This window comes from Pundamilia nyererei, unplaced genomic scaffold, assembly GCF_000239375.1.
Source record: "Pundamilia nyererei isolate P.nyererei 1_Seehausen unplaced genomic scaffold, PunNye1.0 scaffold00011, whole genome shotgun sequence".
NCBI classification, from domain to species: Eukaryota; Metazoa; Chordata; class Actinopteri; order Cichliformes; family Cichlidae; genus Pundamilia; species Pundamilia nyererei.
The window spans coordinates 5,807,830-5,827,501 of NW_005187412.1; the positions used below are offsets into that span (position 1 = coordinate 5,807,830).

At 40.9% G+C, this 19,672-nt stretch overlaps 1 protein-coding gene across 5 annotated transcripts in view; it reads left to right on the forward strand.

Annotated features, from left to right (window-relative positions):
• Positions 1–19,034, forward strand: part of sox6 (SRY-box transcription factor 6) — a 129,825-nt gene extending 110,791 nt beyond the window's left edge. For all 5 annotated transcript variants that reach the window (XM_013908547.1, XM_005724307.1, XM_005724308.1 and 2 more), the window contains 4 exons: positions 6,510–6,615; positions 13,065–13,238; positions 14,134–14,350; positions 15,095–19,034. In XM_013908547.1, the coding sequence (XP_013764001.1) occupies positions 6,510–6,615; positions 13,065–13,238; positions 14,134–14,350; positions 15,095–15,401 (804 nt within the window). In that variant the 3' untranslated portion in view covers positions 15,402–19,034. The remainder of the gene's footprint in view (positions 1–6,509; positions 6,616–13,064; positions 13,239–14,133; positions 14,351–15,094) is intronic.
• The last annotated feature ends 638 nt before the right edge of the window (positions 19,035–19,672 follow it).

Sequence of the window (19,672 nt, forward strand, 5' to 3'; positions counted from 1 at the left end):
GAATGAAGTTCAGCTGCCACTGACACAGGAGGGTTTGTTAGCCTGTCAACTGTAGAAAATAAGGCTTGTATCGCCCCATTGTGACATATACTGCATACATCTACATAACGAAGTGATAAAAGAGTTTTCGTTTTTATGTAATTAGCCACATTAAATAAAGACAAAAAAAATCCAAGTGGAATTCAATACATTTAAAAACTGGCCAAGTGTACAATCAATAGTGTAATTGTCTGGAAACTGCAAACTGCCTGTTAATGAGCAGAGGAATTCCTATTAAGAAGAAAGAGTGTTAATTGAATGTTCAGCCTTAGTCATTCATGACTATGTGACAAAAGTCATTTTATACATTTCATCTATTATGTGCACACACACACACACACAAGCAGTGTACTACATACTGTTTGATCATGTGACTAAATCTGCAGTTTTTTTCCACAAGTGGTGCATAAACAAATCTCTAAAATAGGAGCATCAACCTCTTTTGCTTGAGTTCCAATAAACTGTAGTATGTGATGTTCTGGAGGTGTCAGATAAAATATATTCCTCTGCTGACATGTCCCTAACCGGAATCAAAAGGGGAAAGGTCAGTGCATTAACCTATCGAACTGCCCTTTCTGCCCCACAACTCTCCTCTCCTCAGTATTGATGACTACAATTGTCCATTTCCCGTTTCCCAAAGCTCAGCCTGTAAATATTCAAATGAGCTTACACTGGTGCTCCAACAAAATCCAGACTCCTAACCTATTGGTTATAGTGGTTATACTGTTCCCCCGTGTGTGTGTGTGTGTGTGTGTGTGTGTGTGTGTGTGTGTGTGTGTGTGTGTGTGTGTGTGTGATGCCAGGACTCTATTCAGGCAAAGCCCTCACAAAGACTTTGAATATAATCTTGTCTGGTTTGCAGCCCTGGAAGCAATTTTCTGCTCCTTTTCGACTGCTGTCTTGGAAATTGCAAACCAAGGCATTTTGGCTGCAATGTAAATCCTTGGCATACAAGGGTTTGCCCATCCAAATTAGATTATGCTCCGCTCCCAGACACTGGCTGTAGCCAGCAAGTGCTATTGTGAAGATTGCTTACATTAATGCTTTGTCCAATTGTTCAGCTCAGTCAAAAGAATAAAAAATAATGTATGACTCGGGATAAAATGCGCCTGTGCATGGTGTGTGTGTCTGCGGGCTCCTGTCCCAGGTCAAGTCTTTTGCTCTCCTGCCTCTTCCCCAGAAAGACATCAAGAGTCCATCTTGGTAGGGTCATTTGGCGATGGTGGCTCCATTATTTTCTACAGTTGTCATCTAACATAGTGCATTTCTGGCTGGCTACAGTTGATTAGAAATGCTGCTGGCCCTGGTGGCTAAGACCTGTGATGCTGTAGTCACCACAAGGCACATTCAACAAAGGATGAGGAAAAGAATAGGCTACAAAGGACCATTTATAGTCTATGGTATTGTTGCAGTAGGACCAGGATGGCCAGAGTGTCCAACAAGTCTTGATGTTTTGTCTGGATGTGAAAGGCGTTTTGGTAGAGCCGCAGTTTGTAATATCCTGCTGTTGGTAACCTGAACAGGTTTGATAAGGCTGGAGATTTAAGCCCAACTTAACATCGAACATTTCTGGTTCATCAAGAATTGGAAATTCGTAAAAGTACATGTTGTCACCACAAATTACCTCAGCGGTGCGGCAAAGAAAATAGGAACTGAACACCGTGTTAGAAATGTTTCGCAGCACTCAGATTGATACACAATTTATGTTTCAGCGCACGCGGGCTGAATTGAGAATGACACAGTATTGCGACATTTTCCTTCCAACCACATGTGTAATGTAATAACATGATCAGAAAATGTTCATAGTAGACATGTAGAAGTAAATAAACTGTTTCAACTAAATTTCAAACTAGCACTGAAGGGTCACACTGTGTGGGTTTGTCTTGTTTTCACTGCAGCAAAAATGATCTTGAATAATGAAAATGCTTTTCTTTTTTTTTACATGAAAAAACAAAACTCACAGAAAGCACACAAGAGGTTAGCTTACAAGATGTTTAAGTGGTTTAATTTAATTTAATTAAAGGCCTTTTAAAACAAACGGGTTGATGCCCTGGCAGTACAAATAGGACTGGAATAGCCGGCCATCTCCGCTCTGTGTGATGTTGAGTATGACTACTATGGAACAGATGCCAGGCTTTTGTGGCTGCTACTGTTGATTCTGCTGCTGCCTGCATTAGCCTTAGCAAAGGGACATCTATGGGTAAAAAGAGAGCAACAGCCTGCATGAAAGGCACTGTGGGTTTACCGCATGGCTGGATGTACTTAACATTTAAATGGTTCAAAACTAGCAAAAACTACTGGAAAGCTGCAGACTTATAAATAACCTTACAACTGGTTACAATACAAATACAAAACAGATGAGGTGCTGAGCTGTGAGAAGCTGCAGCCATGTTAAAGTGCAGTCTTTGTCTGCATCAGGACTGGGACAGATTGTTGAGGGCTTTAGTCTGAGACCCTCAGAGTCTTCACTCAAGGACTAAAGACCACAGTGGTGACTGACACTTGATACACAAAGCCCTGCATTGTGGTCAGGACTACTGCCTTCAGCTTGCCACATACCAGGTGTGTGATATAACTGGAGCCAGTTCAGCACATTATCAAATATAAGCGGGAGTCCTGTCGCTGTAAAAGCTTGAATCATGAGATCTTAATCATATACAAGCGTACACTTTCCAGTGTGGTGAGATTTAGTTTAATGGTTCTCACCAAGTGCAGTTGTAAGTGCTCTCAGAATTCATAATGGGACTTAAATGTTTCATTTAACTGTGGTGTGAGAAATGTAAAGTTTCACTTACTTATTTATTTCATTTATGTAGAAGATTCAGTTTTCATTTCACAGCCAAACCCGATCCTCCAAACTGAGCTGACTTCCAAAAACTGCACCACAGTTAGTTTTCGCTGTACTTTTCTTTCATGTGTATTTGACCAATCCCGATCCATCTGGATTTGCCTTTGCCTTTTTGACTAAAGCTATTTGCAAAGGAGAGAGTGAAGGAGTGTCAGGATTGGCAATGCGTTGCCTAAATATAGGGCGGAGTAGGCACAATGCACAGGGCCGTCCGCCACCCGCCTCTGCCCAGAATACACCCTGTGGGTAGAGCAGCAGGCCTCCAGCACATGTTCTGCGGCCAGCCAGATTAAAGCTTTCCTTACAACACTGACAAGGGCCCTTTTGGGCTCCCTCGCCCAAGACGTTACACAAACTTTGCTATCTACCCCCTTTGTTTTCTCATCTTCCTCTGTGACTCACAGTCTCCCTGTGAGTTCCCTCACAAGCCAGCCATGTGCAACTGAACAGATACATGTGTTACCAAACTTTAAAGACAAAAGACTGCACAGGCAGGGCAGATGAGATTATTGTGGGTGGCAGTTCTCCACTACAGCTCTGAGTGCACTGCTATAATTTTAGTTGTGGGGAGGAGAGCTGCATGCTGAAGTCATTTAAGGGAGGGACAAGTTGCTTGCCAGCGGTCGTGGTCAGAGTGGGAGGGAAATGATGTGTACTGTTATATCTTTTGTTTCCTTTCTCTTTATCTTTGTCTATTCACACCAGCCTCAATTTGTTCTTATTTTGCGTTGTTTCAATACATTTTCCTCAGCTGGCCTTGTAGCATTTATGTTTGGTTTTTGCTACTTTAAAAACCATATATACATATATATATATGTGTTTGGGTTTTGTTTTGTTTTTTTAAATATTGGCCATATACTGATTGGCTCCCTCTTTCAAAGTCTCTCCCTCTCTTTCTCTGGCAGGATGGCTAGCTTCCCCAGATACTGCATGTCCTTTGCTACTTCTCTGTGTCAGAGTGATCAGTAAAAATTTAATGACACTATAAAATAATAAAACTGCCATTAATTTATCACAGCACTTGATGCGTGTGCAGTAAAGAAGCATTAGTTCACTGAATCTTTTCCAACCTTAAAACAAAACCGGGATGCTTTGCGGATAATTTACAGCCCTAATTTCCAGTCTATTTCTAATTCACCGATATAAATTATGGAAATTATAACCAATAAGTATATTAAGCTCAGTATATAAAATTTTATGAAAATTTGTGGTACCATATTGCACAGATAGTCTGATATTAATTAGCATAGCACACAGGAGGGGAATACTGCAATTAGACCATTACATTACAGCACGTAAAAGAGGTTGTATAAAGTATATGTAGATGTTTTTCCACTAACCACAACCTCCCCTTTTCTTTTTTTCCTTTTTATTTTCCTTGGGTCAAATTAAATAAAGCTACCTCAAAGACAAGAGCTTCATTCAGTCTTGTCCCAGGCTGTCTGGTGTGCTGATGCTCACTAATCATATGACTTTGTGCGGTGGAGAAAGAAGTTCAATGCTGAGCTAGCCATTAATGAAATTCATTGACGGATGGTCCCTGTTCTCTTTCCTTCTCAGCCCAACATGATGCTTAATGATCATGAGTTTATAAAAGGACTTGATTGATCAAGAGGGAGCAACGAAGCGCAGAAGAGGGACGAGATGACTACTTTATTACAGACACACACACTACCCCATGAATGCCGCGTCTTCTGAGCAGACTGTCCAAGTAGCATCTGAAGCAGCACCATCGCCCATCCAGCTAATCGCACTTCAGTCACTTTGTCATCAGGCTGCTAGCTTCTTTCATTAAGAGCAATAATGTGGCTGGGTGATGAATGCGCGTCTGTGCGTGTGTGCGCGCGTGCTTGCTCGTGCGTGTGTTGCTTTACACAGAATGTGACACAGAGAGAGGCACCATACTCCATCTTCGCTTTACAAAGTGTCCTCATGCCCAGCAGGGACCACCACATATGTCATAATTAGAAAACACTTAAGTAAGCAAAGGGCCGTCAGATAGACAGCCTCTAATCACAGGCCATAAGCAGGTAGTGGTTAATTGTACATCAGAATCACTCAGCTGGCCATAAATAATGACTGCTCCTTCAAGTATGATGGTAAATTGCAGTGCTCTTTCTGTCTCTTGCGTGGTCCTTTCTTTTGAGGAATAGTTCTTGAATAAATAAAAGCATGAGGAAAATCAAAATACTGTGAAAGGCCTCAAATGGACTTGAACTATCTTCATTCTTCATCTTGTCAGAATTTTTAACCCCCAACAAAAAAAATGCACAAAAGGAGAATTTAAAAAAAAGAAAGAAAACATTTTAAAGAGATTTCTTTTTTTGTTGTTCTTGCCTCTGTCACTATAATACATTTTGACTTTTTTCACCAGGATGATTTCATTTATCATAATAAAAACAAATAAGTTCGAATAAGTCGGCTAGCTGGCTACAGGCATAAACTAAATGTTTGCGGGCACAGTTGTTAGAGCTTCTTAATTTTTTATCACCTGGGGAAAAAGAACTTCCCTGTGGGGAGAAAACGTGAAAAAACCCAACAAAAACAAAACAGTGGAATGCCTCACAGAGGAGGGGCTCAAAGATTAATGTGTTTGTTGGTGTCGTTGCATGAGGCAGGGGAGCTGTTAGTATTGTGTGGGGACTCTACCTGAGTGTCTGCTCAGACTGCATGTGATAGGCCTGTTTAGAAAGAAAAGAGGCAGAGGTCAGCGCAGACAGTGCATCTTTGGCAGAGATTGAACGTGCACCCTGGGAGTAAAACAAATGCTTTTTTCTGAATGGTGGCAACATGCCTGCTTTTAGTGTCATCCAGGCAAACCTGGGAGGGGGGGAGATTATTTGTATCATGCAGAGTCAAAGTGTCCATCTCCTAGTTGAGTCTTTAGAGAGGAAGACAGCCCTTTGCTAATGCCCTGTGTATTCACTGAGGAAGTAGGTCATTCAACAATGGAGCCAGCAGCAGTCGGCACTCTCCCCTTGCATAATACATTAAGTGTAATGTGCAGCAACTATTCAGAGACCCCCCGAAAGCTGTTATTTTATTCTGTAAATGCACATGGACATGACATTTAATATTGTCACGGAGCGCTGAATGACAGGGTTTCATTGTGCGACAAGTACAACATGATGCCAAGTTTAATCTGAGCACAAAGAAACATGACAAACGGGAAAACACGGTGTGTTCTCCAAAGCATGAACTCTGAATAAATGATGGGCGCTGAGCTCAGGGCGCTGTAGACTGGAAGGCAGGATGTAAGGAGAAGATTACAGAGGAAAATCTGAGCACTGCAAAGAGGGCCACGGCCCCATTGTGTGCTCGGGATCACAAAGTATCCTTCTGTAAATCTATTTAGAGCACCCCTGGCCCTCACTGTCTCGCTGCCTCCTGTCATCCATTATAACAGCTACAGAATAGAGAGATGAGGAAAAAGCTGCATCTAGCTCATGTCAAAAGAGCAGCTTTTCAAAACAAACTGCATTTATCAAAGACACTTTTTTTTTTTCTTTTCAAATTTTCAGATTTGTGATGGAGTTTGTTATTTTTTTTTCAGCTGTTTTGTCACTGTAAAAAGGTGTATATGTGCTGGTTTGTTTACCTGACTCTTTGTATATCTCTGTAGGAAAGAGCACACTTTGACAGCATTGGGCACCACCTTGGCAAGCTGGGTGAGGATGGAAAGCTTGGCCACAGAGTTATTGACCTCACCAGGCCAGAAGATCTAGATGGTAAGGCCATTATTGGGTCTCTTGTCTTGTTTTGTTTTATTTCATTGTTTTTCTGCCTTTTCCCTTTAATTATTATTACATGCTGTTAAATTCAGTCCTTACATCGGCATAATTTGTAACATTTTACTTAACTTTCTAAACTATCCGGGGGGAGGGGGGGAATATTAAGAGCAATGGGTGGATTGTCTACATACTCAAAACTGAGTCTACCTTTTAAAAGAAAAGGGAGTTTTGATGTGTAATAAAGGCCTACTGCTCAGTACTGCATGCAGAGCGGTTGGGACAGTTGTGTGCAAGAGAGAAGTGGTGAATGCTGTTTGAAATGAGCCATCGCTCTGAGGTTTTCACAGGTAGGTGAGCGAAGAACAAGGGTGCCTGAGGACAAAGCTGGCTTTTTTCCAAGCTTGACTCCTGTTGCTGTTGTTGCTTGTCTGAGGTCCTGGGCGCATGTGTGTAAATTCTGATTACACCAGTGTGACAAATCGTCATCTGCTTTTGTGGAGCTGGCTCCTACACAGGAGCAAAGAGTTCCTCAGTGCAACTAATATTTGTCTGACATAAATATTTGTGGCAGTTTCCATGGGACTTCAGAGCCAGAGCAGAAAATAAAATGGTTCTGACTCATCTTTGATGCCTCAGAAAGTCTCGGGGCAGAGGGATAGATATTTCTCAGGACAATGTAACACATCGGCATTTTCCAATGAAGTTTTAGGCACGTTTCAGTTCAGTTTTAGAACTAAATGGTCTTGCTCAGTTGGTTCACATAGACTTTTTTTTTTTTTAAATCTTGCTATAAAAATATTTGTTTACCAACTTCAAAGCACATTTAGTTTCACATCACACCCAATTCTGAAGATGAGAATTAGAGGTGCATTTAGTGGATTCATTTACATGTTTCCCATGTAAGCCACAGCAGAAGATCCCATCCCACCCGTCTGACTCCTTGGACAGATGTGTTTTGAGTGCTCATTCTCCCAGTGGTAACCCTCCCTCTGTGGCTACTGTGGAGTCAGGACTGAAACAGAGTGCGCACCAGGGAAGTTCTGTCCTTTTAAGTCCTGTTTAGAGCCGAGGGAAAGGCTAGCACCAGACACCGCACATCAGTTTTCCCAGTGGGTTATGGATTAGGAGCAAGCAAAGGTTAGAGGAGAGAAGAGGTCCTCTTCCCAAGGTGGGGGGGTGGCTGGGAGACAGGGCAATGGACATAACTCAAAACACAGTTAGCATTTCTTCTATTACACCACATACATACATATATATATATATATCGGTCTGTGTCTTTAGGCTTTACCAACAGGAAGGCACGGAGATGAATGATGTGAAGCAGGATTTTGAGATGTGAACCACAAAGTATTTACTCTTCTGAGAACATGCTTACATCTGAAATCTTGTGAGGATTTTCTCTTCCTTGAACCAAAGAAAGCTCGGCTCCCTGGCATACCATAACATAAAGAAATATACAGTGCATGAAAATATTTATATTCTGTTTAATAGCATAAATATGAAAGCATAGAAAACATTAGCCTTCTAGATTATGTAAGGTCAAATGTCATCCAGGTGCCAAGTATTTTTTTTCAATGTGAATAAGATCTGCTGAATTGAAACTTGTTCTAAAAAATTACCATAAAAAACCACAAATGTTTCTATGACAAAAAGGCAGTTTTATCCAAAAAATGTAGCATCAGTAACTAGTTTTGGAACAACCTATAAAAATAGGAGGCAAATGAATTTGGAAACATTTTAGCCCCCTCCCCCGAGTAGATCAGAACACACTGCACATACTTTTGGTGTTTCCTGAAAGGGAAAATTACTGGGAGCACCACCTCACCCATACATAGGGTGTGAAAGCCCGTTGGTGTGTAGCAGCTTTCCATCCAGAACAGAGTAACCGCATTGAGCAGGCACAGTGACTTCTGTTATCGCGGCAGTTCACAGAAAGCTTTAGGTTCTTTAAGCTAATATTTGCAAAGCAGGCAGAAACCCAACTCCGAACAACCAAAAGTGTGTGTGTGTGTGTGTGTGTGTATGGGAATGGTTAAGAAATAGGAATAGATGGGATTTTCATCATTTAACAAAGTCACAAGCCACACACATGATCCCTTGGCAAATTCATTAGGTCTTTACCAAATACCACAAAAGCCTGAGCCCTGAGGCCCTTCGTTCATTCACATATGGCAGTATGGAGCTGCCATATGAGGTTGTGTGTTTGTCTAAAACGCCCCCATCACTCAGGGTCTACAAAGAACAAAGGAGTTGTTGAGAGATGTGTGCAGGCAGGAAACAGAATTAATCTAAAAGCCCAATGAGATAATATCAAACAAAGACTGAAGAACAAAAGAGAAGCTTCAGCTGAGAAGTGTCCTTGTGGAATAGGATAAGAAAAACAGTAGTCTTGCACTTTTGCTACAGATCACTGACAATGAGTTTCTTTACATCGGTAGCTCAGAGCTGTTGTGAAGTGTTATATGGGCTGATTGTTTGAAGATGTTTGTTTTTCTTCTGCTGTGAGTCTGTGGGAATCAAGCTCTGGCTTTTATTGCCGGGGAGTTTTTCTGGAAGAAAGCTTAGATGAGAAGCCTTTGACATAATAACGTGTCAAGTCACAAAAACAGTAGGTGCACAGGTCAAAACAATCAATAAGAAAGTTCTGTTTTGAAGCTGGCAAATTGAAATTTAGAGCAAACGAACAAACGTGTGTATTTCTCTGTGAGTGTCAGAGGCCGAGAAGTTGTGAAAGATTAAACTAAATGCATAAGACAGCTGGCTCTGCAGGCAAAAGTAAAAGCTGCGGCATGTTGAAACAAGCTGCCTGTTTGTTCCCAAGTTCCCACGTGTGTGCATGCATTCACACACTATCACACACACACACACATATACACACAGAGGGTATGGAAACCCAAACGATCCCAACTGGGTGCTAAAAATAAGACAATTGAGATGTTTTAATGTGGTTTACATCACTTGTGATTTTCACCGGTTTAATTAGCATGCCACGAACTCAGACTGGACCAGAGCCACTGAGCGCCGCATCCTGTCCGTCCACACACATTAATCTCGCCTGATCCTGCTCTGAGGGAGAGGCTCTATTGTCAGTAGTAAATGCCTTCACTCAGAGGTGTTAGATTTGATCCCAACAGGGAGGGCTTGGCAGGTTTGCGTGATTGTTGCCTGCTCACTGAGGCTCATCCTTTTTGAGCGGATTCCTGGGTGACATTATGTGTCTGCCCATAGAACAAAGATGAGTAAGGAGGAGGAGAAGGGGCAGCTGGGGCAGCGCTACCCTCTGGCTTGCTATATGGTCGAGTCTGAGCCTGCAGCTCACAGGTGTGACAGGCTGTGGGGCCTCACTACATTCTCTCTCCATTTCGCCCCCTTTCTTTTTTTGTTTCCTTCTTCCTCGTTATTCACTTTCCCTTTTTGTTCTTTATTCCACCGTGTGCGCACACACATAGACACACACACACACACACACACAATCATTCTTTCACACTGTAATTCATGCTGCTCATCTGCAGTGTTTCCAGGAGAGACAAATTAAAAGGGGATTCTCATATCGCTCTGTCACACTTGAGCTGCGGGCCTCATGAATCACAATAAATTCTATTAAGCAGCACTCCCTCTGTTTCGCTCCCTCCCCAGCTACCACCCAGGGGGCCTGGCCCTGTCACCGCTAAACATCTGTGTTTATTTACACAATCACACACCTAACTAACTGATTCCTAAATGTCCTGCCCCTCCTGGAAAACAATAGTTATTGCTCATTTGCAAAATGTCAGAGCAGCGTTGCGATTTTCTGCAAAAATATGGAAACAACCTGGCAGTAAATTGCATGTTATAGTTGCAAGCAATTTGCTGTGTGAATATACAGGATGTCCTCGATTAAGTCATATATATTACAGGGGTTGAATAAGGAAGCAGTTCTGTACTTCAAGGTGCTTTCAGACAGATCACAGACCTCGCTGCTATTTCAGGTTAAAGGTCTTTCGCAAAGTTGGGCTGTTCGTTTCTCCGAGGCAGCTTTCATCACTTTCAGTATTTTACATATCCAAGCCACACAGCGTGTGCCTCGGAACAACTTACGAGGTGCATCACTCCTGTTGTTCAAGTCTGCAGTTTTCTGCAGCATCTGACAGAGCAGAAAGCGATGCTTTTCTGCGTGCAGTCATGTGCAGCAAAAGACCATGCCTCATCTGGATTCCCTCCAATGAACCTAGTCACGTGGCTGGTTTCCTGGCTAACTATGGATGTGGCACTAGGTGATGGCAGGCAGTTGTTTTGTCCCCCCCCCCTTCGCTCTACATAAGAAGATCACCTCTGCCCATATACATGCGCACCAGTATATAAATTGCTGAATCAGTGTCAGTGATAGAGTAATGGCACGGCAGGCATCGTAAATTACGGCAAGCGATCCCAGGGCGCAGACACTGGCTGTCGTGTCTGAGTGAGCGCTGCGCTCCTGAGCTAATGAATACCTTCATCTGGCCCCGGCAGTCAGCAGATTGCCCCGCGTTGATGGATACTGTCAGCCCTCCGCCACACCACATTTCATTGCACAATAAACATGGTTGTCAAAACCAAACAAAGTGAAATCAATTCATCCTGTACAGTGAGTGCATGCTAAATGAAATTAACGTACTGTGGGGTTCGGTGGCAGCAAAGGTAGTGTATTATTTTTGAATTCATGATGGCTTTCGGGCCAACAGCATTTGAGGGAGCTCAGCAAACAGAGTAAAACGCGGTGCTTGCAGAGGTAGAGAAAGTATTTCGAAAAGTAACAAAAATCTCTAATTTGGTGCATATTTTACAAGACTGTGAAATTAAAAGAACACAGGCGTCTAGATAGCAATGATGAGGAAACGCATTTATATATGGTTAAAAGGACATTTTGGCAACTGAAAATGAATCTAAAGTTATAGATAACTATGCATTTATTACCTTTCTCTGCATATGTAATGTTTAGTCTGTCTATTTAAGACAAATAGAGAGACCAGCAAACACCTGCAATTATATGAGTTTGACTCATAAGTAAATACACCTTTTTATTGGCTTTCCAGGTAAAGGAAGGGATCATAAATGTGGCTCTTTGGCTGTTAAACATGAGCTGCTGAAAAGTCAATTCATCTGCTTTTGCACTGTGAGAAACAGGTTTTTCTACTAGACCTCTATTAGACCTCAAGAATTCTTACCCTGTAAACAAAAACAAAGTTCCAGCACACCTTCATCTCTATTGTACTGCAAGTATGTTGCCTTTTTAAAAAGACTTGTCTCATACAATAATTCTGAAAACAGGACATGTTCTTTTGAAGCGAAGACACTTCAACTCTTGAGGCTGAAAATGCTGCAGTAATACCTTCAGTGATTAGAGCAGGGCGAGGCTTCTGTGGATTTGGAATTAATGTCTCTGCACAGCCCTCCATTACTCATTAAGAGTTTGATTTTGTTTATCAACTGAAATAATAATAGAAATCAGACCCCAGGTAACGTGTGCCAAGGCTGCTAGTGGAATGGTCTAATGAGAAGGCTTCACATGTGGATGATGAAATATGCATGAGTCATCCCAAGCTTTCTTTTCCAGATTTGAGATCATTAAAGATGTATCGTAGCATATGGAAGGCTTTTTTTGTCTTATTTTTCAAGCCTTGTTTATCAACATATTTTTGTTTGTTTAAATATTCATACTGCTTTTATTTAATTCTTTCACATCTTACATATAAAAGGAAGCAAATGCGCATGCAAACAGAAATCATTATCAGTCTGATGTACAGTTTAATACTGAGAGAAACTCTCTTATGCTGATTGTGAATGCCCTGATTGAGAAACAGCACTTTGCAGAATCGGCACACTCTCCCAGCTAATGTGTGCTTGGTTTGTTTGTTTGTGTGCGTGCTTGAAGGAAAGAGGAAGAAAGTGAGAAACAAGGGGAGAAAGAAGTGTAAACCGAAGGGGTTTTTGTGCATATATATGTAAAATGGAGTTTGGCTTTTATAAAGATTTGCAAGAGTTTGTGTTTCCTCGCTTTTTCTTTCTTTCTTTTTTTTTTAAAGTCAGGCTCAAATCTTATATTTATGTTGGCTGTGAGTCTGAAATATATGTGCACAAGTAGAAAAGCTGGACTTGTGGACAGAGAACTGAATTATTCTTGAAGTCAAAGGGCTTCTCCTTGTTCTCTCTGTACTGCTTTTGGATAGGCCTGATTTAAAGAGATCAGGTCCACCTTAAACGCCATATTCAACCCTGTAGACTCTGTTGAACAGTGTTTGCATCTCTGCACTCATTTGAAATATTTGTCATGATGGAGATAGCAGATGAAGGAGAGTTTAAACATGGCTTGTCACTTAATGTCTCGCCACGCTCTCTCTTCTTGTTCCTGCCCTTGTTTTTTCCGGGGTCCAAGGAAGTCAATGGCTCTGCAGATAAACCCCAACCCTATTATTGTTGTCGGCCAACAGGAGGCGCTGGACCTACCGAGGCGCGAGTCTTCAGGGAATCTCGGGGAAGAAACAACAACGAGCCCCACATTAAAAGGCCAATGAATGCATTCATGGTGTGGGCCAAGGACGAGCGGCGCAAGATCCTCCAGGCTTTCCCCGACATGCACAATTCCAACATAAGCAAGATTCTGGGTAAGACTCTTTAAAAACATACAGCTGTGAGCACTTGACTTCTTTGCTTTATACAAAACTGATAATGATGCACCATTTATAGTTTAGTTTTGGTTTAGTTTTATAGTTTTACTAGAACCACAGCTTGTTTCATAGCTTTTGACATGCTCAAGAGCACTGTAGTCAATCTGAGTTTTTCAATTACTAATGGTGTTTCTCCAACACTGACTTACCAGGCTTTTTTTCAGTTTTGCTCATTCTCATGGGTTTATTGCACTCGGAAAAGCATATATCTTAGAAAGTGTCTGGCGTCTAAAAAAGAGAGTATGCACGTTATCTCGTAGACCACTGTGCATCAGTTCGCCTCAGCATACAGATGGATTTATAGCCCATCACTAGCATAAGTGTTTGTCATGAAAAATGACAGAGACTAAATGGGTCTTGTCCCTTCAACACTGGAGTCCATACATCAGAGCTGTTAAAAGTGCTGTCATCCATGCCAGTGTAGGGCACTTCACCGAGCTGCAGTATTTACTACTCCAGCTTGTTGTTCCTTACTGTTTGACAGTAAGGAAAAAGCCTGCCTCTGGTTTCAGATAATGTGCACATGCAGAGCTATCAAGAGATTGTTGTGCAGCAGACAGTAAATCTATGCATGCGATTTTTCTAGAAAACGTCCACCCTTATTAGGGGTAACTCTGTATTAAATTAAATGTTGATGCAATGTAGTAAAAAGTAAAGGACTATGAATTTCACATTGCATTATTGGTTATTTTATATAAGTGCAAGGTCACCACCTCTCTGCTTATATTGTTCAATTAGTGGTTATGTTTAAGAGCAATGGATTCCTGCAGTTTCCTACTATCACAAACAGTTTTTCTGGTTACTGAAAATCTGAATGTACTGTGCTGTGTAGGCTCCCGGTGGAAGTCCATGTCTAACCAGGACAAACAGCCCTACTATGAAGAGCAGGCTCGTCTAAGTAAGCTTCATCTAGAGAAGTACCCAAACTACAAGTACAAACCACGGCCTAAGAGGACCTGCATTATTGACGGAAAAAAACTCCGCATCGGAGAGTACAAACAGATGATGCGTTCACGGCGACAGGAGATGAGGCAGTTCTTTACTGTGGGGTAAGTACACAGTTGTGATTAGCCCAGCCTTGCCATACGTAATACACAAGAAAATGCAGAAAACATGTGCATGCAATGCAAAGCAGTGTTTGCAAAAGTGAACGCTGAGTTAACCACTGTTGCTAACTCAGCAGCTTAATTCAGAGGGTTACTAATAATTTAAGACAATAGTAATCTCCTGATGGAATACCAAATACAGACATTATTACATATATAAGCTCTACGTGTATATTTACGTAAGCGTGGACAGCAGCAGTCTAAGGCTTAACTCTTTAATTTACTGTTTGTGGTTATCAGGAGAGTCCTTCTCCAGGTGTTCCCATGTCAGTCATAAGATTCAGTGGCTGGAGTATCAATTATCCAGCGCAAAAGCAGCAAAGAGCAGCAGGAGCAACGTATTGGTTTTATGTCACCAATAAACTGGGTAGTGTTTCTGAGCGGCTCAAAACGGGAGTTGTCAGGAGTACCTCTCTTTTTCCAAATCATTTTCACAGAGCTGCTGGCTTACAGCAGACTGCTGTGGGAAACCCGTAATCCAGCCATCTCAGTTTAAGTGCTGTAAGAAAAAAAATCACGCACTTTAGAGACATGTAGCCACCAACCTAAGCAGCAATCGCACTATGAGCACCACTGAGCGCTTTTTCCGTGTTCTCTTTTTCCGATTATGCTGATCACTTTTTAATCAAGTGCGTCGTGAAAACTGATTGCATTTAATATAAATGTATGTGTTTCTTATACATATAGGCAGCCACCGCAGATTCCCATCACCACAAGCGCCAGCATGGTCTACCCTGGGGCCATCACCATGGCGACCACCACACCCTCACCTCAGATGACATCGGAGTGCTCAAGTGCCTCAGCGAGTCCTGAGCCATCCATTCCCGTCATTCAGAGCACCTACAACATGAAGCTAGAGCCCACTGGCATGGTGAACAACAGCGAGCCGGTCAATGGCGAGGATGAAATGGACATGTACGAAGATTTTGAGGACGAGCCCAAATCAGACTATAGCAGTGAAAATGACACACAAGAGCCAGTCAGTGCCAACTGAGACCTTTTAACCGAAGAGGCCAGTGCAGAAACAGTACTCATACAGGAGGATGCCCAGAGGGCTGGTCTGATCTGAGGGAGGGAAAGAACAAAAGAAAACAAAAACTACACCACAAAAGGTTTGAACATGTTTAAAAAAATAATGATGTATCATATCGAAGCCAGCATGCAGCTGTGGCTTCATCTGAATCAAAAGCTATTTGGTCTTAAGTGTTTCTTTAAGTGTGTGAAGCAGTTTGGTTGTGGTAATTTATATATATATATACATATATATATATTTTTTATCTCATTGTTTATTTTTTGTTAAAATCATGGACATATAGACAATTAGGTTATTGCCTAAAACAAAAGACAACTTGAAATTACAACCTTTGATATGAACCTAGGTAATTCTTACTGTCATTTACCTTCTTTTCCTCTTCAATTAGATGATTTTGCTACATTACCTAACTGTTCAAGATGGGAATAATATTCTCACTCAGGTATAGCGTGCCAGCCAACAGCTTGTGAATGTTTTTAATCAAGAGATAAATATGAACAAAATATCTCAAAATGATAAGGAGTGATTCCAACGTAGTACAGAGGCTAATTACACATTATTATTATTACTATCAGTAATATTATTATTATTATTGTGTTTTTCTTTTTGTTATTACAAAACAACCTAATTTAGTGCGCAAGTGCCAAACATTTCAAGTTGTTTCAAGTCTTTGAGTCTTAGACAATCTCTTCATCTCTTAATGCAGCTTCATCATCCAGTCTTTCTTTAATTTACCCAAACAGAATAAACAAATTAAACTCAGGAACTTGGAAGCAGCAAGCTCTGCAGGAGGTTACAATATGTTACATCTGTGGACGGTAGCTTGTGATGCTAGCTGTTCTTTGGGGAGGCCAATGCAGTGATCATCAATGAAGCCAGCCCTTTCATTTCCTCATCCCTGTCCACACAGAGCACCGTGGCATCCTTCACTTATTTCCAGCTCTGCAGTCCACTCTGACTCACCAAGATCTTAATCAGAGTGATTGTAATCAGGCCAGAATGCTAAAGGGCCAAAGGCCTCCAATCTGTGGGATTGGAACAGTAGCGAAAGGCAGCTTTGGTGGCATTACAATCTTAAATTGATGTTGTACAATGTGTAGCTACAGTGCGCTCTGTTAAACACTTTAGCCCCATTTGGATGGCAAGTTTAAAGTCTTAGGTCTTAAAACGTAATTTTTTTTTCTGATCTTAATTCTTTTTAGACATTGTAAATCTTAAACTGACACTAAGAAGTCTTAAAGGAGAGCACGGTCATCGGGTTGATGCAATGAGTTGATTACTGAAGTAGTCTTGAAAAGAAATGACAGTTTGCAAGGACATAGAGAAAAGACTCATATACAAAGGATAAAATACACAATTTTTTAATTAGTGCACTTATAAACCTTCTATCACCTATGAGGCTTTTGAAACATTTACAATAATCTGATCAGCTTTATACTGCTCTCATTGTTTGCACTTCAAAAAATACAGACTAAATGCAAGAATCAGAAAAGAGGCAACTCAGTCTTAATGTAAGTTTCAAACCTGACAAGTCCTGACCTTCCAGCGACAGCAGATAGATAAAGCTCATCTAGCGGTCAAGGCCTTGATGTTGAGACTCAGATCCTCTTTACAGGGCAGAAGGTCTAAGTGGCTCTCCTCCCTGCCATGCCCTGCTCTGACCCCAGCCTGTGGCAACCTCAGCACCCAGGGGGCGCCATCTGGCTCAGAGAAGGAGAAAACACCAGGGAAGGATGGGAAACAATAAAAATGGTGTGTGTGTCGCTCATTGTGCTCTCCATCAAAGTGCTGGAAATAAGGCCTCAACAGGGCTCCCACCCTGGCCCAATCACCAGGCACTGGCGAGCAGATGGAACAAGTACATCAAGCTGTGGGGGATTATTAAAATGACTGACGACTGGGTATCATCTGAAATACAGCATTATTAATGCATGAGTCCAGCTATTCCCCTCCCATGCCCTTGAACCTGTCCATTTCAGAGAGCGTGCAGAGCTTTTTTGGAGGACATGAATATCTCGTCACGAGCTTTAACTGGTCAAGACGCTCACTGCTGGTCACTGCATTTTTCTCCTAGCTCAAATTGGTACAGACGGTTCTTTAATGCTCTCTTATCTTCTGTACTCTTATTGTTATTACCCATCAGATGCTGGCTTACATCATTTAAACTTTTGGACATATTTATATTAAGTCATGTTTTCCCCTTTTTATTACCTCATAGATAATTCAGATTTTATTATTTTCCATTGCATCTTTTCTATATTGTTCTCATTTTGAGGAACACGTCATGAAGATGCTCTCCTACAAACAAACCCAAGTGGATTTCCCTCCAAGTCAACCTGTTTGGTATTTCTAAACTGTTTGCTCCTGTTTGCTGGCGGTTAGATGTATTTGTATGCGATTGTAAATATTTTCATGACTATGCCACACTACTTTAGTGGGCTGGTAGTTAAAAAGGACTCTTCATGGAACTGAAACTTGACTGAGCTTAAATAGCAAAAAAAAAAAAAAAAAAAGGACAAAAAAAAAAGAACAAAAAAAGAAAGAAAATAATGACAACGAGAACTCACAAAGAGACAATGTTTCATAAGTGTTATAAGCACTGGATATAAATTGTATTTTTATCTATTCTGATTAATGTGAAGCTGTTTTGAGGAAAAACAACACGAATGAACAAAATTCCCCAGTTGGACTCACGTGGGTTTGCTCTCACAGTTACCAGATTTGAGTCTTTTTTTTTTCTTCTTTTTTTTGTCTGCTTGTTTTGTTTATTTATGCAAAGACACATGTGATGAATGGACACTTTGTTTAATCTTCAGGGCTGCCTAGAGGAGAGACTCAGCACAAGAAAAGTGAGCAGGAAATTCAACAGCAGGCTCAGTGAGCCATGAAAAACCAGACTTCAGTGCATTGTATATTGCACGACATATTTATTGTTTGCCACTGCTGGCTCTAAAATTTTGAGTTAAAGACATCATGGACAATCAGATGAATAAAAAAAAAAAGAACAAACAATTTAATGAATTGGAGCTAAACATAGTTTTCAGTTAATTCTCCATCTCATTAAGGTTTAATTGTAAATACAACATAGGAAATATATTTTTGTTCATTAGTGAAGTATAAGTTATGTATTTGGCTGTTTTATTTTTTTTGTAGTATGTGGTTTCATGTTTTTAAAACCTGACAAGTCACTGTACCTCATGTAGATGCTTATTTTTTTCCTGCTTATTAGAAGAGAGCAGCACTGGTCCTGAAACAAAAAGACGAACCTCACTCGCTTATGTTTTCATGATGCTCCCCAGACAATTTGAATAATCAGCGAAAGCTAAACTTGGTAACGAGTATGGTACTTATTCAGACAACAAGCACTTAAAAGAATTATTAAATCGTGTGTTTCCAATCATCATAGAACTTAAACGGTATGCTGTATAATGCTCACTTGTGCTTTGTGTTTAGAATAGCACTCATAGTATGTGGCACTTTTTTTAATGAGTGCAAAATCTGAAAAAAAAAAAGAGTCTGCATGCATTTGGCTTGCATTGACATTAATGTAACAAACAAATGTTTTTATGAATGACTGCTTCAAACACAAATGATTTTTTTATTGTTTTAAATGTGGGAGCGTGCAAGTATTTATTTCAATTTATTTCAATGTGGCAAAATTCACAGATTGTGCATTCTTCTCAGTTAATTCTCTACTTGCCATCTTTTTGTATGTTGCCAATTTTTAATGAACATGTCCATGACTATCCAGCCATCCCGAAAACGTAGCCCTCACAATTTGTTTCTTTTCTTCCAATTGCTAGACTCACAAATGGTTTCAACATTACTTACTGTAATTTGATTTTTTTTTTTTTTCCGTCTGAAATTTGTGATGTGTATATGGTGGGAATGTTCTCTGTGTTAATTTAATCAGCACAATTCACTGACATGCTGGACTGACATGGTAGCTGCTGTTCAGAAGTGTAAACTTTTTTTGTTCAGGATGACATTTATAGCCGTCTTTGGTACTTTGCTTTTTAGCGTTGTTTCTCAAGCAACACTGTGTGGGGCTCTTCTATCACTGGAGCCACTGTTTTGAAATTGCTGGCAGCCTGATACAATTTTCCGCCTAGAAATCTCTTATCCCCCCCCTCCTCTGGCAGGTACCTAGGCCCATGGAAAGTATTGTTTTGGCTGTTATTAGAGAAATGAATTAAATAGTGTCTGTTGCTGCTTTAAAAAAGTTTATGTCG